The sequence below is a fragment of the Mobula birostris genome, chromosome 25 (assembly GCF_030028105.1).
Source record: "Mobula birostris isolate sMobBir1 chromosome 25, sMobBir1.hap1, whole genome shotgun sequence".
Taxonomy (NCBI): domain Eukaryota; kingdom Metazoa; phylum Chordata; class Chondrichthyes; order Myliobatiformes; family Myliobatidae; genus Mobula; species Mobula birostris.
In genome coordinates, this window is record NC_092394.1 from 28,148,032 (window position 1) to 28,174,117 (window position 26,086).

Here is a 26,086-nt window from a genome sequence, read left to right on the forward strand (position 1 = left end):
CCACTCTTCACAATTATTGCATTCATTTATACTGTTACCATTATATAGAATAAAAATATTCTTATTAAACAAAATGAAGAATTATTTATATTTTCCAGCAGAACAGTGAATTTCGCGAAAACACCCAACTTTCTAGCTACTAAGCTTATTATTGAGAACATGCTTTAAACTTGTGGCATTTGTCAGCTTATACATACCACTTGTCCTACTTTGAAGCGTTGAACAGGGAACTATGGAGAAGTGCAAGCCAGACCTGATAACACAATACAATATTGTGCACAGGAACTAAAAAGGCAGAATACCCATTTCAAAAGCCAACAGTTTCTTTTTCCCCAAAAGTTTAAATACATTTTGTTGGCCGAAGACAGGTGGGAAAGGAAGTGAAAATAGCATGCCAGAATGATCATACCCGAAGACATAGTTCAGAAAGTGGCCAATTCATATTTAGCACCACTAGGAGTCTTCCACAAGATACTAGGATGGCATATGCCTATTAGATTGGAAGATGTGCACATACATTGCCCTCATTTTGTTACAAACTTTTAGGACATTCAACACCTGCAGGTCAGGTAACTAAGTAGTTCCATTACAGCCTCACTGTGATCTAAAGTAACTTCTGAATCTTTCACACACATACACTTGCCCAATCTTGCTGAATGAAGCGCAATTTTGATGAAATTAGATTAAGATGCATATTTTACTTCCAGAATATTTATGTTCATCAGATATTATAAAATTCAAACAATCAATTTTGAGTTTAGTTAAAAATTTAAACTTTAATCCAGCATTTCTAAACTCTACACACCATTGCACAAGAAAATTCAGTTTTAATACAGATAAATGTTTAAAGTAGCTCAATTTTCACTAAGTAGATGCCAGTTAAAGGGAAATATTTAACACAAAACTACCATCTCACAGATTATCACAAGATGTGGGTTGAACTTGTACTATGAACAAAAGCTGAAATTTAACAGAGGTCACGAGAATTAAAATTTATTTGTTGAATATCAACAGTACACAATTTCCATGATAAATGCGTGACTTTCTAGGAGTACATGTCTTCTCTGTCTGCATTGTAGATCTCGCCCTCTTGCAGTGAAGCAAAGTTCAGAAAGTGAGATGGTCTGTGAACTTCATGGTAGAATTCTTTAGGGTTGGCCAAATGCAGCTCATATTTCATGTTGGGATCATGCCGAACACCTAATTAAAAGTAAAATATTTAAGTTGCAATGCTTCAGTCAAATAAAAAAATCTCTACACAAGTTATTTGACCACTTAAACAATGTTAAATCATAAAGACAAGTTTGGCTGTCAGAATCATAGCCTTCCAATGAAACACGAGCTCAAATAATAATCATTGGGCTGTTCCCAAGTCTGCAACAGAACTGAGTTCTATCAACACCAGTTACTACTGGACTTCAATAATCACAAGAAGGTTACAGAGCAAGAAATGAAGGAAAGTATCAGAATTGATGCTTCTACTAACTACTTGTTTAGCATAGCATTTTAATAAAGATTGACATGCAACAGAAAGCTGGAATTAATTTTAAAATGCATAACCTATTAGTACAATATAATCAATTTTTTTTTAAAACCCATAAACCAGACTGTTCCACAGATTGAAAATGTCTGTGGTATTTTCTAGAAACACTATTCTCTGAAAGGAATGGATCGAGTGTAGACTTATAACCTGCATCTTGCACAGGATTATAATGTATTGCACCTTATCAAACAGTCAATCACTTCAACAAAGAACAAAATGAGCTGGCAAGAAAGAACAGAATGAATATATCGCGAATAAGCTTTATCACTTCAAACTTCCATTTTCCAATCCTCTATTTCAGTCTACATTTGGAAGAGTTAATCAATGGCACATTTGGTATAAATAGACATTAAAGACGATTTACTTCACGGGTTGATGACAACTTCCTTTTTTTGCCATTGTGATTGAGAAATGGAATAAATAAAATTAAAATCATAAAGTATTTACCCATGAAGTTGTAGTTCCAGGAACCCTGCCCAGGTACCATGAAGAAACCAAGGAATCTATCTGATAACAACATCTGCACTCTTTCATAGTGGGAGGGCAGATATCCTTTGGGGTTATTGCCTTTGTCTGTGTTTTGTCTACCCCACTCATAACCACTTGGAGTGAGCTTGTATGCAGTCAGTGTACAAGAACCTGGAGTAAAACTGAAGAACAACAACACACTTAGAAACAAAAATATGTACAAATGTTTATGAAGCCACAGTTCATTTTTAATTAACTTTGTAACATGTTGAAAAAATCCAGTCAAACTGAAACTGGAGGCACCATGGTAGCAGAGCAGCTAGCATGATGCTATTATAGCTCGGGGCCTTGAAGTTCAATTCTCGTACTGTTTGTATGTTCATCCCATGACCACGCTGGCCTCCTCTGGGTTCTCCGGATTCTTCCCACAGTCCAAAGATTAGTAGGTTAAGTAATCACTGCAAATTCTACTGTGGTTAGGCTAGTATTAAATAGGTGGCTTGCTGGGCAGTATGGCTTATTGAGCCGGAAGAGCTGGTTCCGCGCTGTATCACTAAATAAATAAATGATAACATTTTAAAAAAACTTCTAAGTGGGTAACTGGGTCAGATTTAAAGGCTTCATTGGTGAAAAGGTTATGACAACAATTACACTTAAGCATTTGTCAATAATAATTTTAAAGTATTTGATTTATAACCTTAAAATGTTGTTTTATTATGTGTCTTTTGGAAGTAAATGCATTCAATGGTCTATAAGAAGTGAACTAGGTACTTTTACATCTAGTTTACTTCAAAAATAAAAGCAGATGCAAGAACTTTAAATGTTGCATTCTATTTGATCATTATGATTTTTAATATGACTTAAAACACTTTTTGAACAATTCCACTGTAAATTGCTAAACTTCTAACTAATTCAACACTGTAACTAAAAGGAATATTCAAAAGTTTTGGTTTCATCCAATAACTGCACTGTGCAACAGAACATTCAGTGGGAGCATAATCTGGAAAATACACCAGTTTATAAACATTTATTGTGAAACTTTCTGCCATTCTCATGGAAAAAAAATTAAGTATAAACCAACCAAGTCTGAAGGCTGAGTTTGTATTACTCACGTACATCAGGAAAAGCATATTGAAGAATGTTAATTTTTAAAAATGTTCCTTAGACTGATCCCATAAAGTCATAGATCTGCACACGCCACTAAATTATACATCCAAAATGGGCAACAAAATTAAACATTAATGGAATGAATTTATTATTGTTTGCAGAAATTTTCCAATGGTTTAAAGTTCAAAGTAAATTGACTACCAAAATATACACCATATACAAACTCTTGAGATTTGTTTTCATGAGTCTAGATGGAAAAAATCAACATGGTATGAAGTCATAGACATAAAACCAAGCTTGGATCCTGCTGGACGCAATAAGTACTGAGCATCAAAATGTTACCATTCTGTAATTATGTTCGCATCAGCATTTCCACATCTTCTATGTGAATTATTTGCTGTGCCCCAATCTACACCAGACACAGGTACAGACAAAATCACCTCTGCTTTGACCATTCAAGGTGCCCAAGAAATTCTACCCTTTTTACCTGCATGTTATAATAATGGTCTTTTCTCCATCCCAGGATGGGTTGTCAGCCATTATTTTTGCATGGGTGGTGACATCTTGTGGCGACAACTGAGGAGACTCATTTGGTTGGGTGTGAATCCAGCCAAGAGGCTCCATTTCCTAAAGAGATATTTTCAAATTAATATCCATGCTAATCAAATGCAGTTTTCACCTTAACAGAGAGAGTAACTAATTAAAAGATTTTAAGTTCTCTCAATTGAATAATCATTTACCCGATGGATAATTCATATACAGATACATCACACAGGAACAATATTCAAACCCAAATGATAATATTATGTGAGAGACCCATTTAAAACTTAGCATGAAGACAAGGCTCCTTAGCCAGGTGTATAATTTGAGATATAGAATATATTAACAGTTCAGTAATAAAAGCTGAATCAGAACACCAGTAACGTAACTTAAATAACATCTGTATAACATACAATGAACGTCTTGTACCTTCAGGTATTCATGCTGTGGTAGTTGATTAGGCAGATGCACAGTCTGATGGGTTCCCCACTGTGGTACCATTACGATGCATCTGATTTCCTTCACCTGGGGGTTATCTGGAGGACTCACACCATACAGATACCCAGCAATCTATAAAAGAATTGTTTTAATGTTATTGCCTCGACTGTAAATTATTTTCAAAATTCAAATTAATATTTACATTTTGTGTTAAGCTTGGTCAATTCTGAAAATAATACTCAGATTAAACTCATCCTTCTCTTGGCACCTGCACTACTGAAGGACCTAATCATTACTTTATATTCCGGTTCTATTTTAACATACATGAATTGCAACAACAAAGCACAATTCCTGACCTATCCCCATATCAATTTACGGTTTGTTATATGGTTAGCTTAAGTGATCGCTGCTGACAGTAACACAAGTGGAAAGTACTTCAAACAGCTGATGGAAATAAATCAAAATTAGTTCTTGACAATTATCCCAATTAATTCTAGTGGAACATGCAGTCAGAAAACTAACTGGTTTGCATTCAAGCTACGTGATTATATAACTTGCTGGTATTATTTTTGGACAACATTTTGCAGAGTTCTCATGGAAATAGTCATTAAGTGGACAAATTGCTATGATTTGATAACATAAATATGATAATTTAACCACTGAAATACCATCAAAATTTTTGGAAACATCTTTTAACTTAAATCTGTATCACAAATGTACTTTTTTTGTAGTATCTATTGCTCAGCATTATACTGAGACAAATTGTTTTTACCACTACAAAGCCACTGTGATCAAAAATATTAACAAAAACAAATTATCAGTCTTTATAAGGTTGTAACAGAAACTGCTAACCAATCAGTTTGAAAACCTTTAATTTCATGATTTTTGTATGTTCTGCGGTAAAATTTGCTACATATAGTCTAAGTATTTCATACAATTTCCAGTTCAAGTTAAGCTTTTAAGAAATTAAGGCAAACATATTTCCATTAGGCCAAAATAAAGAAGCATGCTCTTATACTGCAGGGGTAGTTTACCTGTGCTCTCAAATCTGAAATGCAGATGAACTTCTTCAGTACATTCTTGGGCAGGATGTAGGTATAGCCAGTCTCTTTGATATCATCAGAGGAAACATAAATGTGATTGGTTCGAAGATGAAGGTTGGCAGCAGATATTGCCCTGTGCAGAATAAATACAGATAAGCATGGAACACAACTGTCCTCATTATAGCTTGGAGCATCTAGCAATTATGAGACTGTAGAATTTTGCACCTGCTCATATTTAGCCATTTTAATTGCACTGAAAAAGTACCCTATTTAGAAAATCTGAATGCAGATTATGTCATTGTTCTAATTCCCAAACAGTTTGCCCCTAAGTACTCTGGATTACACAGTTGCATCATTTCAACTATTAAGTGGAATACTGAATTATTTAACTTCACTGACTTGAGCTGGTTTGCATAGAGACAATCCAGTTGTTGTTTTAAATTATTAACACAGGTATTTATACAGTATTCCTATTAAGGGGAAAAAGTCAACAATCTTTTCTCCATTTAATGATTAGTAGTATATTGATGAGTTAGCCAAATAACTATTGAAGGATTTACACTGTGTATTAATCACAGTTTTCAATAAGCATTGGGCTTGTTAAAACTTAACATAGCGCAGCATATTTTAACGGGAAAACAAAACTCAGGATGAAAATATTATTTAGAGTTACTGTCAACACTGAAACTTTGAAGGAAACTAGCTTCACTAGCTCCCAAAGTGTTGTCCTGTCTAGTTCATAAAGAGAAAAATATCAGATGGTAAGAGGCAATTAATGTAAACAGCCTTGTTTCATAAAATTGTAAAATATTTAAAACTTGGAAAATATTGTCAATATTTTAAAAATATTATGCTAAAAGACATCTTAACTTTAAGACCTGCAATATAACCTTACTTTGCATAAAACACAATATGGTTGGGTTGCCCTGAGTGAAAGTGAATTTTGCAGATATGTCTCAAGGTCAATTCATACAGATTCCTACACTATGTACCCAACATTATGTCTATACCTAATAATCATAAATGGCTCTTCAATCCTTGGCCTCTAACTCAGTAATGATTAGAATTTTTCAGCAATTCAGAATTTATCAGTTTAAGATTTTAAAAGGAGACTGTTTAGAACATTGTAAGCTGGGATATTTATGTATTCTAAAATTGCTTCCAGATACAGAACTGTGCAAAAGTCTTAAGCATATGTGAAAGTAAATTTTGTAAAGTGAAGATGCTTTCAAAATAGAGAAATGAAAAGTTTCTAAACATCAAAAAAAATCACTATAAAGAGCAGTAAACAGTAAAAAAAAATTAAATCAAATCAATATTTGGTGTGACCGCCCTTTGCCTTTAAAACTGCATCAATTCTCAGATGCACTGTCATGCAGTTTTTTAAGAAAATTGGCTGGTAGATTGTTCCAAGCATCTTAGAGAACCTGCCATGGTTCTATAGACCAGTGGTCCCCAACCTCCGGGCCGCGGACCGATACATTGCCGCAAAGCATGCAGGGGTGCAGCGGTAGCCGGGGCGCACTCAGCATATCTTTAAGAAAAAAGTCAAAATAAAGAAGCTAATTAATTAGGTGCCGCCCAGCATGTAAATGTCAGCCCAGATCAGAGGCGATTGCCGATTGCGTGCCTCTGATCTGGGCCGACATTTATGTGCCGGGCGGCACCTAATTAATTAGCTTGTTTATTTTGGCTTTTTTCTTAAAGATGTGCTGGGTGCGTCCTGGCTACCGCTGCATTCTTCGCGGCAATGTATCGGTCCACGGCCCGGAGGTTGGGGACCAATGCTATAGACCTTGCCTGTCTTACTTGCTTCTGTCCTCCAGGTTATCCCAGACAGCCTCAATAATGTTGAGATCAAGACTCTGTGGAGGCCATATCATCTGTATAACTAGTAATAAAGCAAATGCCAAGGATAAAAAGCCCTAAACACAACAGCTTCAGATTACAATGTCAGGCAATGAGGAAGCACTTCAATTTAAAATGATATGAACTGAGTTTGATTGTGCTAAACATAAAAAACTGTACCTGACTCTCCACTCAGTTTTGGATGAGAAGGTTTGGGTTTCATAGTTGCTGGTTGTTGAAGTGATGATCTCATCACCGTGCTTATTCACAGTACGGGTCTGTGTGGCTGTTAGCTGAGACTGCTCTTTGGTCTGCTTCTCAATTTCAGCAATCTGTTGCCTCTGTTGAGAGGGTGCAGAAATCTCCATTCCCAAGATGATATCACGAATCTCAGACTGAGTTAGGGATGCCACATTTACACTAGAATTCAAAACAATAATTAAATGTGTACCATATATAATTGGTAGAATCCCAGTGCAAGAAAAAACTTCAGTTAATATGCTAAGCTACGTCCAATCCAATTTTTTCTCATAGCTTCAAGTGCTTCGATATCATTCATTATTTTAATGTGGAGGTATGGTTACCATATCCACTGAATTTTGTATTTACTGACAAAATTGACAGATGGACATTTACAACAGAACCTGTTTGTTACTTGGGGACAGCCTGCAATTTAAGGCAGTGCCAAGCAACTTTGAAAAATAAATTTGATTTTAAGTGCCACAAAGTACAAGAAGAAAGTACAAATTCCTCCATAAGTAACCCTGAATGGATTTCAAGTGGATACTATGATCAAAAACACCATGGCGTTTTCTCTTCAGTTGCATTTTTTAAGAAGTTACTTACTTGTTTTTCTTGCCATAATCAGCCAGAATGAGATCTTTCAACTGTACTTCCACTTTGATCCATTCTTCATCAGTAAGTGTTGGCCAGATATGATGAGGCTCTGTTATTGTAGTTTTGTCAGGTTTCAGGATTACCTTTGCACGATCATTATTCACGTGGAGTGCTCGAAGAATCAAAATCAGTCGCGAGAATGCCTATTAACCCAGCACCATAAGGAGAAATAAAGGGAAGAGATTTATCTGAGTCTACTGAAATGTCCGAGTAAATTGAAAATTGATACATTTAGCCAAAATATTTGCATCCATGTATGCTGTACACTCTTCTAGTTTTCCAAATGGTATGTACTAACAGTAAATCACAAGTCCTTCACATCAGATTGATCAATAAATTCACATAAAGAAGCCAAGACAGATAATACTCTGAACTAGAAGCTTTGCCACGATAAAAGAGAGCATAGAGCATTACGCAAGTCTTCCAGCTTCTAAACCGCCTTCTTGCCATTTGCTCCCACAAAACTTAGGTACTTCCTTTTTTTTCTCTTCTGCTCCAACTGCATAGGTCTACATTCATCTGGGAGACTCGGGAGCGTTAACTCTTCCCACCATAATTTCTAAGAACGCACCAGGTGAACATACATGTATGAACTCTACAGCAGTTTGATTTATATTTAAAGATGGCAATGGGTTTGTCCAGCTAACAGTATCAGTGTAATTTTAAATTTCCAGTTGATATTGGTTTAGAAAAGCCACCTCATATACTAAAATACAGTCTCTGTATTACATTTTATTACATCAATATGTATTCATTTAAGTAGAACAGACACACAACTGTAAATATTAATCCCTGTAACTACAACCTAATTCTTTAATCACCTTGGAAATGCATCACCAGGAAATACAAAAGCAGTAAATTCCTAATCGAGTAGACAGTGGGATTAGGAAGATTCAAATCAAAGAAATAGCTTGCTGCAATGAGAGGGGAGGAAGGAAAGAACTTCCGAATTACCAGAGCTAAAGTAAGCAAAAAAAAAATCAGTAGAAAACAAAAGGTGAAGAACAGGGATGAGAAATAAGGAGTAAGCTATTCCAATCAAACTGGTAGTGGAGGAAAAGATTGACTACGTTTGGTAGAGATGACACCAAGTCAGATTAAATTTAAGGTGAATCATAATGAATGTGAGTTTAAGAATTTATAAAGCAATGATATTGTGATTTAGAGGGGTTGAAGGAAAACAGACTATAGCTGTTTTTTATATACTTACAATGAATTACAAGTATAATATTCAGGAGCACATATAGTAAGTTCAGCTTAAGATGATTAAGTCTCCACCAAGAATTTAATCAAAAATGGGAAAGAGAAAACAGTTGGATAAATCTTACATTAAAAGTATGGCAGAAGGTGGTTAATTCATGTGGAATTAATAACATGTTAAAACTCTTTAGATGGTGTGCATATGATACCGAATTCCTTCCCAACAGAGGAGATAAAAGATTTGAGTTATGGATAAAGAAAGGTCTTACAACCTATCTCTCATTTATAGATAAAAGAGTATTACAAAGTTTCCAAATCCTGCAGGACAAACATGGCCTAGAACATAATGACTTTTTTAGGTACCTTCAAGTACGAAACTATGTTAACCAGAGTTGTAGATATACAGATCTATCAACAATAGAATTAGAATTTTTCAAGATTCTGAATTCGGCTTGCAGTTCAATACCTAGTAAATCAGTTTCTCGAGTATATAATGCACTCTCCCATGCTAAAAATGTAAATACACTGTATATTAAAAGAGAAGTGGGAGAAAGAAGCGGGGTTGGTACTTTCAGAGGAGGCTTGGGGGAAAATCTGCAGCTTTCAATGGTCCTCGACTAATTCTTTGACTTGGAGAGAACATTGTTGGAAAAACATTATAAGATACTTCAAGACCCCATATCAGGAAAAATATAAAGATACAAACGTGACGTGTTGGAGAAGTGCGGCTCCAAGGAGGCAAATCATTTTCATATTTTCTGGGATTGCCCTAAATTAAGTCTATATTGGGAAGGCATTCATAGAACATTAGTTAAGGTACTTAGGTCCCAGATACCTCTGAACTTTGAGACGCTCTATTTGGGGCATGTATTGTTTCTTGAACAGAAGGAAGATATAAAGTTGCTGCAGGCCCTCTTAGCGGCAAGTAAGAAATCAATCACTAGAAAGTGGCTAAATCCAATACCACCTACATTAGAAGATTGGCACGAAATTATCTTGGAAATATTAAAATAGAAAAGTTGACTTATTCCCTGAGAATTCAAAAAGAAAAACTTTATCAAATCTGGAAAAAATGGATTGTATATATAACCCCAATGCGAGCAGACTTTAGATGACTCTCCTAATGATTTATACTGCTCTTCTCATCAACACAGTAATATTGCTAACGTAAGCACCCCTAGTCTAAATATCTTTTTTTTTTGTTTTCTTTTGGAAAATAGAGAATTAACACAAGTAAAGGGAAAGATTTGGGAAAGGGATAAAAAATGGAAAAATTAAGTAAATAAGTACATAGGGATTGGATAATTATGTCTGCGGGCAGGAGCAAGCATGAACAAATTAGGATATAAACACCTACAATGGTTGTTACATAGGCTTATATACAACATTTTGGACCAGTGCAAATGGTCCAGAAGAGTTATATGGAAACTATTATTACCATTTTTCTTAACAACTAATACCATTACTTAGCCTAATAGATTAGAATTACCACAGTACATAATTATCTATTTAAGTGTCTAATTTCCTTTTATATCATCTCAATGTGTACTTAAAAATGTATAATTATAGTTTTATACATATAAAAAAATGGAAAAGGTTATATGTGTGAAAAAGTACATGATATTTGTGCATTCCTTATCCAAACAAAAATAAAATTTAAAAAAAAAAATGGGAAAGAGAGACATTAATAAGCAACATTATGTAGCTGGAAGTGGTAACTAGCAGTAAGGAGCAGATGCAAGAGTGAAAGATAGCAATGAGTATTTTATAACAAGGAAAAGTTGGTGAAAGTTTAGGCTTTGTTTTGCAGCCATCAGTATTGAAATTGATTTCTTTACCAAAGAAATTTGCGATATACCTTTAAGATTTCTAAGGTTTATGTGCCATATTTATTATTTCCTGTATGTTCTGAAAATGTAGATTCGTAGAATGTGTCAAGTACTTTTGTATATTATGATGCACAACAAATTACTCAGGGAAAGGAAGGAGCCAAATTCATAGATTCACTGAGAGAATTTGAGCATTCAATGACCTAGTTGTTGGATACTCCTCCCATAAATAAATAAAACACTACTTACAGTATAGGATGAAATGGTCTTCAGCCAGTCATCATAGAGGTTAAACAACACCATCTGTGGTTCGGTTGCCTTTAAAATTAGATCACCAAACTTCTCCACCTTCAGACAAGCTTGAAAAGGCAACTGCAGCTCAGACCCTTTGATCACAATGTTGGGAAAATCCAGCAAATGGACCTACACAAACAAAAATCTCTACTTAAAACACAAATTATCACACATTGCTATAGGAGTTCTAAGTTGCTCAACTACCTATAAACTCCTCTTTAAATCTGCTTATAACTATGAATTGATGTTCTATCAAGAGTCAGGGCCACATATCCTGCAGTCATCATTCTGCGTGATCCGTTAGTTGATGCTCTATGTATAGGGTTCTTAGATGGCACAAACTTTATAAACATCTGTGCTCCACCCAGTTTAGTCTGAATTCAGACTTTGAATTCAACTTCGTTTTTTTAAATAGCCATCTGTTTTAAATAAACCTGTGATTCTAAACATTTTAATGTTCCATTTGTTACCCAATTTCAACTTTAAGGCAAGTTATCTTCTAAATATAAATGTCACTTACTTCCAGTGGGTCCAACATGCCCTTCCTCGTAACAATGATCTGTTTCGGTTGCTCTTCAACTGGAAGTGATCGGATCAAAGCAGCCACTTCTTCAGCAGTCTTCCATTTTGCTAACTGAATACAATTCATTGAGATTAAGTAAACACTTAAAATTGTAAACAGGATTAGGTATTAATGTTTGTGAAAAGGTTTTTAAACTGACAACACAATTTAATTAAGTTGGACTTTTTTTTATAATTTCATGACAAAATATGTTTATTCAGTTATATTTCTCCTGTCAAATGGGCCTGAAAACTGAATGAAAAGTAATTTACTATCATAATTATACTGAACAGTTAAATTAAAATGATCCAAAATGCAACTTTGTGATTTGTAGATAAGCGTATACAGATGAAGTGGAGGAGTTTAAAACATCACTAAAATATTACCTGACCCAAACGTTTCTGGCCAGCCCAAACTGAGGTGTGAATAATTTTAAGGAACAGCTGTCCTGTCCTGGGGTTGAAAATGAAAATGGCTCCATTGATGGGCTTTGTTGTTAAGTTACCTTCAAAAGTCTGTAAAAGAACAGAATTATGACCAAAATTAAAGAAACTGCTTAGCTCTTAGTTGAATTGCAATATTATCATCACATGAACCAAAGATGCAGTATGTTTGTCTTGCCTACTGTTCATATAGATCAAATCATTACAGAGTGTATTGAGGTAGAACAAGGTAAAACAATAACAGAATGCAGAATAAAGTGGTACAGAAACAGAGAAAGTGCAGTGCCGGTAGACATTAAGGTGTGAGATCATAATGATGTAAGATTGTGAGGCCAAGAGTCTATCTTATCGTCCTAGGGCAGGGGTCCCCAACCTCTTTTGCACCGCGGACCGGCCGACCGGGGGGAGAATGTTCAAGTGGGGTTAAACTCACCTCAACATGCTTTTACAGTTAGGGTCACCAACTTTCTCAATCCCAAATAAGGGACAAAAGTAGCAGTCAAATCCCGGGACACTTTACCCCAGGAAAGACTACCATAACCATGAAGCCTTGTGCGGGCACCTGTGTGCGCATACGTGCCAATTTTTTCCCTACAAATCGGCTTTGCCTTCATCTTCCCGACTACACTGTACGTACATTATTTCTACTTTATATAGGCTGTGTATTTATCATATCATTCCTGCTTTTACTCTATGTTAGTGTTATTTATTTTCAGTTTTATGTGTTATTTGGTATGATTTGTTAGGTTATTTTTTGGGTCTGGGAACGCTCAAAAATTTTTCCCATATAAATTAATGGTATTTGCTTCTTCTCTTCACGCCATTTCAGTACGAAAAGTTTCATAGGAATGCTCTACCTTAGCGGGGGAAATACAGGACAAACCAATTTAGCCCAATATACGGGATGTCCCGGCAAATACAGGACAGTTGGCAACCCTATGTTCAAGTTCAACAGTGCGTGACAGGGAATAAGGAAAGGTGCAGCTGACTCGTATCGTTTCCTCACAGCCTGGTAACACATGCTTTGCAGCCTGGTGGTTGGGGACCGCTGTCCTAGGGAACCATCAATAGACATTTAACAGTGGGGAGGAAACTCTCCTTGAGGCTGTTGGTATAAGTTGCCAGGCATTTGTATCTTAATACCCAACAGAAAAGAAGAGAATAGAGAATATCCAGGGTGTTGTCGTTTTTGATTATGCTGACTGCCTTAATGAGGCAACTAAAAGCATAGACAGAGAAATATGGTGACTGGTGCTTCTTGTATTTGAAATTTTATTTAAGTTCTGTACTTTTTACCTTATGAATGGTGACTCGGTACACATTAGTATCATCCACAAACCAGATGATTTGGTTGGAGAAGAGTTCACCATAATTCTGTGAGGAAAGGTAAGGTTCAGTTGGTTCAGAAGAGTACAGTTGTAGACCCTTTCGAATACGTTCTCTCAACACATACAAAGCTGGATTAGCTTTCATGATCTTTGCCATTGCCTGTTGGATCAAAGGCTTGGCACCTGGAAACCAGTTACCATAAGCACTGCAAGATGAAAAGAGTGGCATGAGTAACTATTTTCCCCCAGGAAATTCGAAGATAGATATTTCTAAAAAATACAGTAACATGTGATGTTTTATTAATTTTTTTGCTTGATATGACAAGTAATTTAGAACAGTTAAAAAAATACTACTTACATAGTTGTTCTATTTATTTAAGTTGATATCTTTATTTTTTTAAGTACTATACATTAGTACTTTGAATTGGCAAGTTATTATGAATAATTACGTAATTACACTTTTACCCTTCAGGTACATTTTGTTGCACACCATTCTGAACACATACCTGTGTAAGTTATAGGCCAGATCAATGGCAATCAATACACCAGTTGGGGATGGGTAGATACTCATGTTATCGGTTGTATAGTCCAAGAACTTGGCCCTGGCATATCTCTCAATATCATGAGAGTCATAGTCACCCCATCGCAACTGAATATCTATCCAGTATTTCTGAGTAGTTGTGCTGTCCATTACATCTCTAAAAGAAATAGGAAACAGGAAATATTACTATCATCACGATCAATGTGCCGTCTCATATGATATGGGCGATCATGGTCTATCGACCATGATTGTTCCTGGCAAACTTTTCTATAGAAGTGGTTTGCCATTGCTTCTTCTGGGCAGTGTCTTTACAAGACAGGTGACCACAGCTTTTATCAATACTCCTCAGAGATTGTCTGCCTGGTGTCAATGGTCACATAACCAAGACTTGTGATATGCACCAGCTGCTCATACGACCATCCACCATCTGTTCCCATGGCTTCACGTGACCATGGTCGAAGGGTTAAGCAGGTGCTACACCTTGCCCAAGGGCAGCCTGCAGGCTAGTGGAGGGTAGGACTGTCTTACGCCTCCTTTGGTAGAGAAGTATCTCCACCCCGCCACTATATGCAATTTAATTCAAGATAATAATAATAAGAAAAATACATGAACCATAGTAAACTTGGCAGCCTTGTTGCAATTTAAATGAAACTACAATATATGTGTAATGCCCTGGTTCACATCTTTATTGTTATGATGTAGGTATTTCATTTCGCAGTTCTGTAAGAGCAGTCTGTTCTGCTTTCAGCCCGTTTGGGTTAGTGTTGAAGATAAGGGATGATGTGGAATGTGTGTTGTCCAATTAAGGGGAGGTTTTCTAGGTGAGGGATAATAAGGTTGGTCTCAGGCTTTTGTTCAAGAGTCGATGGAGGGAGAAGACGCTGGGAAGAACCAGTCGTAGCCTACAATCCGGTGGGAAACCTGTTTGATTGAGATGTATTGCGAGTGACGTTCGGAAACTGTTGTGTGCTCTCACGTTGATCAAGGGTCCAGTGCGTGAGTGACAGAGAAGTTCAAGATGAGCTCCAAACTGTGCACATTTGACTGTTTAATTAAAATGGGCCCTTTTCTTTTTGTTTTTCTTTACTAACCCTTTAGTTAAGTTAAAATTCATAAATAATTCCTTTAATCGTAGGCAATGCACTGCCTGTTATTTCATGGTACTAATTTGTAACAGGGTAGCAAATTACACAGCATCCACACAAACCGGAGTTTGGGGTGGAAGAGCAGTCTCAATCTTACAAGTTTGGCGGAACCGGAGAGTGTTTTCCCTAAACTTAAGCAGCCAAGGAAACCAGGGGTTTCATGTGCAAGCATCCAATAATTGAAAAACTTAAGTGAACTTTTTGAGGACATCCATGTACAAAAATAAATCAAGGAAATGGAATACACCAAGGTATCAATTATGCCTCAACTACGTAAGATACTGCATAGTTGACAGCTCAGCACTAAAAGCAGTTCCGAACAAGTACCACAATTTAGGTGGGATACAATGGCCTTGCTGGGTACCAGCATATATTTACCAAGATGATACTTGGGTTCCAAAGGTTAAATTACTAGAGATTCAAAAGAAAACATTCAAAAATTTGTAAGACTAAAGGATGCCTTAAAGATATCTCAATTTATTAAGAAGCAAATTTTTATCCACATAAGATCTGTTTCTCCAAGGGAGCACAATTAAAATTTAAAGCCAGATCTTTCAGGAATGAGGAAAGAAATGTTACCATGAAAAAAAGATGGTGGCAATAGGACTTGGTTCAATTGTTGATTTTAAACTCAGAGATTAATAGTCTTGTTAAGCAAGGGTAGTGAAGGATAAGGAAACAGAGGCAGTAAATAGAATTAGCTTACCGAACAACCACAATCTCAATTAATGGTAGAAGAAGCTTTAGAGAGGAAAGGGCCCGTTTCTATTTAAATGTTACTAAAATGGTGGAATAAACTCACTTTGAGTCAGCAAGTAGTGATGGTCTGGAAACATTCCACTTGTACGAAGCAAACAGCAGTATATCAGCACAGGAGGAGTTCATTTTGTAAGACTTTCTGGGGTGGATGGTCTCTTTCTGCACAGTCTCAATCTCCAAAGCATCCAACTCTTGATCAAAGACCTACAAAGAAGAATAGATTTCACAGATTTATTGATTAAGCAATGCTTCAGAAAGTGAAATCAAGATACGTTTGAACATTAGGTTCACATTTTTCAAATTAAAAACCAAGCTCAATTGTATTAAAAAAATATTATTTACAGCAGATGCAATAAAATTTCAACCCTCTTCAATTTTCTCTTTCGTATTCAGTTAACTTTAAAATTTACTTCCAGTTCTTTTATGGCACTTTCCACTCATTCTTCCTTCAGCTGGATTTCAAACAATTAAAGTATCCCAAGACTTAAGTATGAGTCCGAACACTGACCTGACAGAGATCCATAACAATGCTCTCATGAATCTTTTGCCACAAATGGGCTCTGAAGATCTGGATCAAGGAAATCTTGAGGGTGGGTATTTTGCCATGCATAAAAATTCCCGTCAAATCTAACTGCACCTGGAAACCTACGTAAACCTGAAGATGGAAGAATACTCCAAGTTCATTTCTGGAAACTCATTTCATAAATAAATGTCATTAATTCAAAATAAATCACAGATACTTACGTTAGCTCTGTTGATGGTTGGTGACCACCAAAGAGTGAATCTCCTGTTGGGAATCTGGTTCAAACCAGATCGCTGGGCATTAGTCAGTTTCTTCCATTTCATGGATTCCTCAAAGCCACTTGCCTTTTCCCTACAAGTACATTTAAAAAAAATTAAGCATTCATATTTAAGTTAAAAATATACAGCAGTATCATTTTCTCAGCGTAGTAGATGACAATGTACTTCAAACATATGTATTAAACAATAGAGCTTGAAAGAAAAAGGTATACCAGAATAAACCCTCCCATGTAGGAAAGTAAGTTCCCTTGAAGAGAGTGTGTTCCAGAATGCCTTCAACACCACCTAGTGCTTGGATCATGTCAGTGCGATAATTGTTCAAGTTCCATAGCTTGCCATCATGTCTTTGATGGGTCCACCAAAAAGGGTTCTGCTTCAACACCTGTGAACAACACATCTTAATTACACTTATTTTTCAACACAGTCTGCATTTTTCTTACTATTAATACTCAAAATACTCTCAAAAGGAAAGGGCCTGAGATGTTTTTATGCGCACTTTGAAACAGTGATGAAATTCTTTGAAGACTCGAATACTTCATTCAGTAATCAACTCAAAACATTAAGTATGACATTGTTTATTTGTCAGAATTATTCACAAATTAATCTTCATTTGCAAGGAAATTATGTAAATCTTATCAAAGTCAAATCAATTGGCTCCACATTTCTGCCCAAGTTAACCCTATTTAAGTGCAACATCAGTCATTGTGACCTTTCTCAATTTCCATGCCTCTCTGAGTTGGCAGAGAAAGGAAGAATACCAGATGATGATCTTCAAGTATACTGTGTCCAGGTGGGTGAGCTGCATAAAGTCATGTCAGTGATTTCAGGATTTTGTCTTAATCCAAATTCCAGATTGAGTAATAAATCCATTCCTGAACACTTGTAATGAGAAATTAACAGGAAGAATGAAAAAACGATCTTGCTACAGAATGACCGTGTTGAAGCTGATGTTCAAAAAACCCATATCAAGACCTTTGGTTGCAAAGAGATATCTCTGAACCCTATCCTGCACTGCGGAAAAAGATCAAGGTGTTCTTTATTGCCTTTCCAACATCATATTTAATGGAGCACAGTTTGAGTGCAGCCACAACTTCTTTCAAAGCAACGAAACAGACTTTAAATTACTGAACATGGGGATCTGAGGCTCCTTCCAAGTGACATTCCGCTTGATGTTGAGAAGTTGCTATCACTGCACTAAGCTCATCTATCTCATTGAAGCGTAATAAAAAATGTAGTGAAGTTGTACTACTTATGTGCCCTCGAAAATTGTTAATTTTCTAATAATTCCACTGGCCTGTTTTAGGCTAAGTTCAGCAAATATCCCAGTGCACATGAAAAAGAAAAAAAAAGATACACAATACTAAAGCAATGGTCATTAAATTATAGATTTTATAATCTTCTAGGAACAAAATTTGTTAAATCTCCTTATAATTTAATCAATTCCTTTTTTTTATAGTAAAACTTTTTATTCTAGTTTTTTTTCATGACCATTAACAGAGACACAGGAGAAAGGCAGGTGTTGTTTTCCCTTCTTGCAAGAACAAAACTTTCTCCAGTTTAGACAACTGCAAACTGTGAGCAGAGGCAAAACAGAAACAGGACCCTGCCTCTTTTGTTAGTAATGAGAGAAAAATCTGTGAAAAAAGCTATACAACTGAAACTTGAGTGCCATGAGTGCTGGCTTTCATTAAACCTTTCAGTACAACTTTGATGCTGTGGAGCACTGCAGCCTTGGAACACATTTTCCCAATTCCAGAAACTAACAGATTTGTGCCTATAGGAAAAAAAATTAATCAATTCCAAGCTTTAACTCTAGGCACCTATCTCTTGTTATTTCTTTACCAAATCAAATCCTTCTAGCACTACACAAATGTGGTAGAGAATCTCAAATGGAAGACATTTTTTCAGGTGAACTGCCATTCACCTCCCATACCTTACCTTGCAATCAGAGGCAAAGAACCATGGAACAGTATAACTGACTGTGATGACCTTATTCTTACAAGGCATAGGCAAATCTAAACTTTTTATCCCCTTTCAGAAATATGAATTCTGGGTCATCTTTTTCATCATTATTAGAGAGGTATGATGATTCTGCCATGACCACTTATCACTACCGCTAAGAGTTGGTTATAGCATAAGTCAGAGATCGTATAGTCATTTGTATGGTTCAAATATATACTGTCTAAACTTCGCCAGATTAATCAGCAATCCCTCAAGCAAAATATTGAACTTGGTGTAATTCCAAATACTAAGACATGAAACTTTCAGATACAGTGCAAAAATGGCAGCACCCATCCACAAATGTGCTTTTGGAGCAAAATACTGAAGCTTATAGTTTCTCATTAGAGGTTTGATTTTGTAGATTTTTGGTACAGATGCACAGCTTTAGAGCAGCAGTGAATTGCATGGAGGTCACCAAAGCCAGGAACAAAATGTCTTACTGAAACATTAACACATACCTGGTATTGTTTGAAATCAGTTCTTACTCTCCAACCCTTATCGTAAGCCAGAGTGTGCCTATCCTTTTGGAATAATGTGTTAATGCGTGGGATACCTCTATCCCAGGAGTCTTCTAAATCTTCCAAAGTTAACCGCCTGAAATAAGGAAAGGTTTATGAAGTATAACAAAATAGAAACTTATCACTATTAGGGCTTCACATAAACTCACAACTTACCTATTTTGTGCTATGGCTTCCTGTCGTTTCAGTGCATATTCTGCCCACACTCTTTGTGAATCAATGAATTCACTCTCCCAGGGCTGAATATAACGATAAAGATTAGGAATCAGTTGGTCCTCTTCATGATTCATGCCTGATCGGAAATGAGTGATGCCCACATCTGTCTGCTTGGACCATCTGAAACATAACAAATTAAGTATAAATGCATAAAATGTAACAGAACTTAAAAACATGAATCTTTATAGCCCAAAAATATAATTCTAAAAAATGTCATATTTATTATTTAAAATTATCAGCAAGACATCAAGATTACTGATATAATGTTATTTGAAATAATCGTTTCTACTATATGTTTACTTTTTGTACAAATTAAACAATGCACAGAAACAGAGTACTTTACGCTGTTTCTTTAAATTCATGAAGTAGAAATTTGTATCGAAACAGTACCTCAAATCGGATTGTGGTATGAGAACATGGCCCATTGAGAGCATTCCAAGACCACCAAGCTCCTTGGGAGTGTAGAACACTACAGGAGGGAAACGACTTGGCATCTTGGAATTCAAACCAATCTTAATACGCGTCTGGATCTTGTTCTCACATTTCACCAATAGGTCCAAGAGCTCCTGAGTGTTAACCACTGCTTCACGGAAATAGGTCATCAAACCAATCAGTGCAGTGTTCCACTTGTTCACAATCTAGAAAAGCATAAAAGATTACCATTGGAACATCCAAGTAAACAAGTTAACATTTTTCTATTTCCTCTGGTTCTGATACCTTGTTATGAAAATGTTTACATTTTTTTCGCCACTGGTAAACAACAACAGATCTTCACCACAATCTAAATTTACACTGCACCCAACTACAGGTGGGTAAACCACACGAAAGAAAATGTGTTTAAGGACTTTCTGCAAACTCTCTTATTTGAATTTACTTGACTAGCCCCTTATTCAAACCTTGCAACATTTCCATTCCTTGAAATGAAAAAGTATAAAGGAACCATACCTTGGTGAAAGTGGTGGAACCAGAAGCCATGAGGATCTGCCGTACTCTGTTATGGAAACGCTGCATAGATTCATCGTCCACTCTGAGGAAGCATTGTGCTGTACGCTCTTTGGTAACCTGAATTACAAATTATGAAAGAATTTGCATTTGGATTGCAGGTCAAATGCACGTGCTTGGGCCCCAAGGGCTATGTCAATCTGTTTCGCAGCATGTTAAGTTAAATGCAGTCATTATTTTGCATTCCAATTCAACAGCTAATTTGTGCACTGTAAGCCTCATAAAGACTACGATGAAACTTCAAGTTACTCTGTCTTAGGTGATGTGGTTTATAGGACAAATGTTTGCAAGAACATTGGAGATATTCTCCAGGTCATCCAAGATGAGTGTGTTTTCAAAAAATGTGAATAAAATACTGTTTTGAGAATGGAAAATGCTATATGTTTGCTTCTATTTGATTTGAGTTCTCTCAGTAATTGCCAGCCTCATTGTCTGCTTAATGCATGCCTGGAATTTTTCAGCCATAGGTGGGTGCCAAGACCATAAGATATAGAGATAGGTCGGGTAACAAAAATACATCCAGTATTGCTTAAATTAATAGAAATATTCCACAACGTTTCTACTGATACATAATGCTTTATACCTCATTTTGCAAGTTCCAAACTCCATCTTTATGAGTGAATTCCTCATAGCTTGTGCGACATTTGGGAAGGATGCGACACTCAAAGCCCGACATGTTAAATAGCAAATTGGGATTGTCTTTGCTGTAGACAGAGACAAAGCTGTTTTCCCACTGAATGGTGGTAACAGACCTAGGCAGCCGGTTCTTGATATCCCAAAACACTGCTCGTCCCCTAAAAGGTGTGATATACAGTAAGCAATTAAAGACAGCTAGCATGAAAAAAGACAATACTTCAGAGACTGGACTAAACGATCAGTTCAAACTATATTACTGATTAAACATAAATATGGGATACAAGAGCTTTTAAATGGATCTGAATTTCACTGGCTTCTAACAGATAGTCCTAATAACTTGTGGTGTTATCACCTGTTGTGATAAGGCTGTGATTGCAATAAATCACTCAATTCATGTTTCCAAATGAAAAGAAGAATGTTCTAGATTTGACCCATAATTATTTGGATCAAGTCTAGAACATTCTGACAAAGGGAAAAGAAAACAACTGGCAGTTATAAAGCATATTTCATAGGCTTATAATATCCCAAAAGGAAAAACATTTATCCTTATGAGGGCTAATCTAATGTTGTAGTCTTCTGCATGCAACACAGTCCCGTATACATTAAGTACTTGATAACAGCTGCTTAATCTGCTGGTTGTAATGCTGACTGACAGGTCAAATGGAAAAATGGCAAAACTGCTTTGCTCTTCCATAAGAAAATAGTGTGCGACAGCACGTTAGTTTAACAGAGCAAATAACATCACAATACTGTATTATGACTACTGCACTGCATTGTCAACAGTTAAGTTCATAGGAAGTTGAATTCAAGGTGCTCTGCCCATGCAGTTTCAATGCACTGCTTTAACTAACAAACAATTGAGAATCTTGTCAAAATGAAACATCTAACACAACTTAAAATTTATGAAGCATCACTTCCCACATGGTTTTGCACTACATGTTTCTGAGAACTACCCTATAGAATCCGACAATAGTACAAAAGCATCAAATTCAAGTAAATAATTTTCCTTTAGCTGGGATGGGGAGAAAAAGCAACATACTTGTTCCAATGGATTTTAAGGGAAAACAAAATTCTGTATTGCAACTTGCACAGTAATAATAAAGGCAGGGACCAGGCAAATGCTTCAAAAAGTAGCAGGAAAAACACTTGGCAACCACTTAAAACATAATACTTACAGATTGACATCATGCTTCATAAGTCTCATACGTGCATCTCTTGGCCAACACTTCTTGTTATTATATCCTACAATGTTCTCATTGTTTGGATCAGGATGTTCTGTCAAGTAGCGCTGAATCAAGTCCCTGGCTTCATCAGCTGTAAATCTGTAAGTGTAGATTGTGAAACACGCACTTGAAGAAATGTACTTTTAATCAGTTCAGGTCTAAAGCTCAATTTCATGTTTTAAGAACAACTTGAATATCACACGTAACCACAACAATCATTTAAGCGCAAAAAAAAAGAAACAAAATCATGATTTGACAACAAATCTGCTCGCTGTGAAAATGGGGGACACCTCCCTCTCCCTTGCCAGGGAGAGAGAGGATCTGTGGTTTGTCGAATGTCGAATGAAATGCGAAGCCTTTGGGGTAACCTTGGTCTGTGTCTTTGCTATTGCTTAGCACACATTTGGGCTCGGTGATGCTACCCATACACTTTTGTTTTTACTGGTGGGGGAGGGGGGGGTCATTGCTTGGGAGGGGGGAGCGGGGGGGGGGGTCTTTGGGGTACTTCTCTGTTTTCGTGGATGTTTGCGAAGAGAAAGCATTTCAGGAGGTATATTGTCTACATTTCTCTGACATTAAATTCGATCTTTGAACCTTTAAGTAGCTAAGCATGATTTTATTTCTTTTACTTCATGCAAGTCAGCACAACAGTAATCTCCAAAGTAGGTGATTGGACAACAAAACAGCTAGGCACCTACTTCAGAGATCACTGTTGGGCTGACTTACATGATCAAACGCAGATATTTCTCAGTCTCTCTTCCTGGAAAAGAACTCTACTGTCACCAACATCTAGAAGACTCTCATTGCAAAATAGTGTTTTAATGAAAAAGGAGCCACTTTAAGACTTTGTATTAATATAATACAAAAAACACTGAAAACATTAAAACAATATTTCTAGGCAAAACTCAAGACTGCAAAATTACGTGGCAATTATCAGCAAAGTCTGGTAAGTCCAAGTTTAAAATAGATTGCCATTTTTAAAAAGAATATGTGCATTCAGATCCATATTTTGGTAACAAGTTCTAAGGTTGTTTAGAGGAATAGTGATAATCCACAAGGAATAAGCTTTATACATTAAAGAACAAGTTTTATAGGTTAAGGAAACTGCTTACCTGAAGAAAATGTGAATACGCTCAATATATCTGCAGAAAAGCCTGACTGGATGAGCAACTTCTGTAGCAACATCTTGATAACTCAGAAAATCATTTGGCATTTGTGGTGGGCCAGCCATTTCACTGGCTCGATGGAGACCCAATACCAGCAGATCCAGCACTAGCCCATAGTACTGGACTATGAATGAGGCAAATTGGAGTCCTCGAATAATACCATAGGAATTGGTGTGGTTCATGTCCTATCACATGGGAAAAAATCCATTCCAAGTAACAATACTCCAGACAGATTCAATGAACTTATATTACAGTATCTCCTCCAGTTCACAAAAGACTGGTCTCCAGAAGTGAAAACAATAAATCACCAAAATACTTGAGAAAATACTTTATGTGTTTGACTTCATGTTAGCGAAATTTTCCAATAACTCCACTCAGTAGACTGAAGCTTTAAGATACAACATGCTAAGATAAGCATTTTAAAAATCTATTTCAGTTATACTTAAGAGGAACAAGGACCATAAATTCATTTCCATGGTGTTCTTACAGACATTGCTTAATGAAATATATTATTGTTAAAATATATTCCATAACCCCAACCCTAACCCATTAACAAAGTTCTTACATTTTTAATTGACTCTTATATGTACCTGACATGGAAGCTTTCTGATCCATTTTAAATAATTCAAAAATCTCTTACACATGTAATTTGGTTTAATATCAGCATTTGTCAATAAAGTGAAAAAGCCAGCAAAGGATAGTCACTGTAATAGAAATTACACATACCTTGTAATTAATAACAACATTGTTCTTAGCTGTCATATAATCAGCAATGTTGTGATCCACAATCAGACGAAGCAATCTGTTCAGCAAAGTCAGATCAATTTTCTCATACATTTTCTCAAATCGTGACTCTAACATGACGTTGCATTCACCATCACCTGTCTCCCACACATCCTGAAGATTGTTGATACCTGCATTAAATAACCATCCCATAATGATATATTTTCAAATAATCAAATGTTAATACAATCTTTGATTTCTAAGATGTATCAAAATATATGGTTCCAAATCTGCACTACTTCATTTCCCCAAAAGGAACATATTTAGCAGAGTGCTCATCTAGAAGGGTAGCAGTTATGTATTATTATAAGAAATGTCATAAATGAAATTTAAACGCATTGCTACTAGAAGATGATATGTGCTTCTTCAAGCAGTTTTACTTTATTGGAGTGTTCTTAGAAGTGAGTGAAAATTGAAAATGCAAATAAATATTTGACAATTACATTTTGTTTTTGTTAACAGGTAGTTTCATCTAAAATTTAGTACTGTGAACATAACTCAGTAGTGCTCATTAAGTTAGCAACATATATGTTTCATAACATTTACTATATAAAAACAGTAAAATAAATTGATACATGTCCTAATGCTTTAGTATGCAATTATGCTCTATTATTAAACGAAAGTAATGTTAATGAATGAAATCTAAAAATTGGCAAGCAGCACAGCTTTTCAGGAAAACTCTAAACATACCTTGGCACCATTTATATACAAGTGATGGAGGTGGTTCAGTATCAGCTGGCTTAATCCACGGGGGAAATAACCGCCGCTTGTCAGCTTCATACCACAAGTACTGATCGAGGTAAGCGTCAGTGATCTTCTCCAGGGGCTCCACATCATAAACTGGCACCAGATGGCTGTACAGATCCATAAATTCAATGCCAACCTGTCAGGATAGAAAGATTGGAAAAAAGGCATTCTGATATTGAGTGTGAAAATGAAAACTGTTGCATCATAAATTAATCAGCAAATACAAGATAACTTTATATTATCACAACATGGGTATGACTTTGCATGTGACTTCTCACAAACCTCCTTAAAAGCTCTCTGTGTAAGTAAGTGACGTTTAATTCTGGACAAAGCTTCATGAGGGTTATCATAAGCTTGTTCAATTAGACCAAGTTCCTCTCTCTGTGATTGGTTTAACCTCGATTTCACACTGAAATTAAGAACAAGACATCAAAGGTAAACCTTCATTCATTTTAAATCATTTCATTTTCAACAAATCAGATATAAACAAACTGAATTCACATTAATAATGAAAAGTCATTTGAATATGCTGTTCAATCACATACATATATCTTTACCTATAAGCTTCCTTGAGTCTCTCCAGAGCCAAGATCAGAAGCTTTGTATCATGTTTGTATGAAAGTGGAGGGAAAGGAATGGGTGAGAAACGTCTGCTCTCCAACCAATGCACTGTGGTTGTATAGATGGCAACAGCTTCTTCGGCAGTAATGTAGGGGCCATCCTATTCAGCACACAAAGGGAGTTAAATGAGATTTGCAGACAAAGCTAAGCTTTTAAGAGAAATAGACTCTATGCTGACCAAAGCTGATCACAATTAAATCCAAACTCAACCTAAAATCACAAGCATTACTTTTAGTGACTGGATACAGCTCATGAATGCTGATTAGTTTTACAGTACTATTAAAATAAATAAATAAAGATAATTCAAGGCAACTTAAGGATTCTCAGAACATCCTCAATTTTTAAAACACTAATATTGAACATTAAGTATTTCATTTTAATCAGTAA

General features: G+C 36.1%; 1 protein-coding gene across 1 annotated transcript in view; it reads right to left on the reverse strand.

Annotated features, from left to right (window-relative positions):
- Positions 1-749: 749 nt before the first annotated feature.
- Positions 750-26,086, reverse strand: part of prpf8 (pre-mRNA processing factor 8) — a 42,833-nt gene continuing 17,496 nt past the window's right edge. The window contains exons 16-42 of the mRNA XM_072243574.1: positions 25,636-25,799; positions 25,361-25,487; positions 25,022-25,214; positions 24,275-24,462; positions 23,495-23,733; positions 22,335-22,481; positions 21,107-21,317; positions 20,467-20,583; positions 19,912-20,159; positions 19,462-19,641; positions 19,246-19,381; positions 16,999-17,168; positions 16,730-16,859; positions 16,494-16,640; positions 16,029-16,189; positions 14,047-14,238; positions 13,509-13,746; positions 12,156-12,284; positions 11,728-11,841; positions 11,163-11,336; positions 7,834-8,027; positions 7,168-7,407; positions 5,131-5,272; positions 4,088-4,228; positions 3,606-3,745; positions 1,991-2,193; positions 750-1,200 (exon numbers count right to left, since the gene is read on the reverse strand). Coding sequence (XP_072099675.1) covers positions 1,046-1,200; positions 1,991-2,193; positions 3,606-3,745; positions 4,088-4,228; positions 5,131-5,272; positions 7,168-7,407; positions 7,834-8,027; positions 11,163-11,336; positions 11,728-11,841; positions 12,156-12,284; positions 13,509-13,746; positions 14,047-14,238; positions 16,029-16,189; positions 16,494-16,640; positions 16,730-16,859; positions 16,999-17,168; positions 19,246-19,381; positions 19,462-19,641; positions 19,912-20,159; positions 20,467-20,583; positions 21,107-21,317; positions 22,335-22,481; positions 23,495-23,733; positions 24,275-24,462; positions 25,022-25,214; positions 25,361-25,487; positions 25,636-25,799 — 4,620 coding nt within the window. The 3' untranslated portion in view covers positions 750-1,045. The remainder of the gene's footprint in view (positions 1,201-1,990; positions 2,194-3,605; positions 3,746-4,087; positions 4,229-5,130; positions 5,273-7,167; positions 7,408-7,833; positions 8,028-11,162; positions 11,337-11,727; positions 11,842-12,155; positions 12,285-13,508; positions 13,747-14,046; positions 14,239-16,028; positions 16,190-16,493; positions 16,641-16,729; positions 16,860-16,998; positions 17,169-19,245; positions 19,382-19,461; positions 19,642-19,911; positions 20,160-20,466; positions 20,584-21,106; positions 21,318-22,334; positions 22,482-23,494; positions 23,734-24,274; positions 24,463-25,021; positions 25,215-25,360; positions 25,488-25,635; positions 25,800-26,086) is intronic.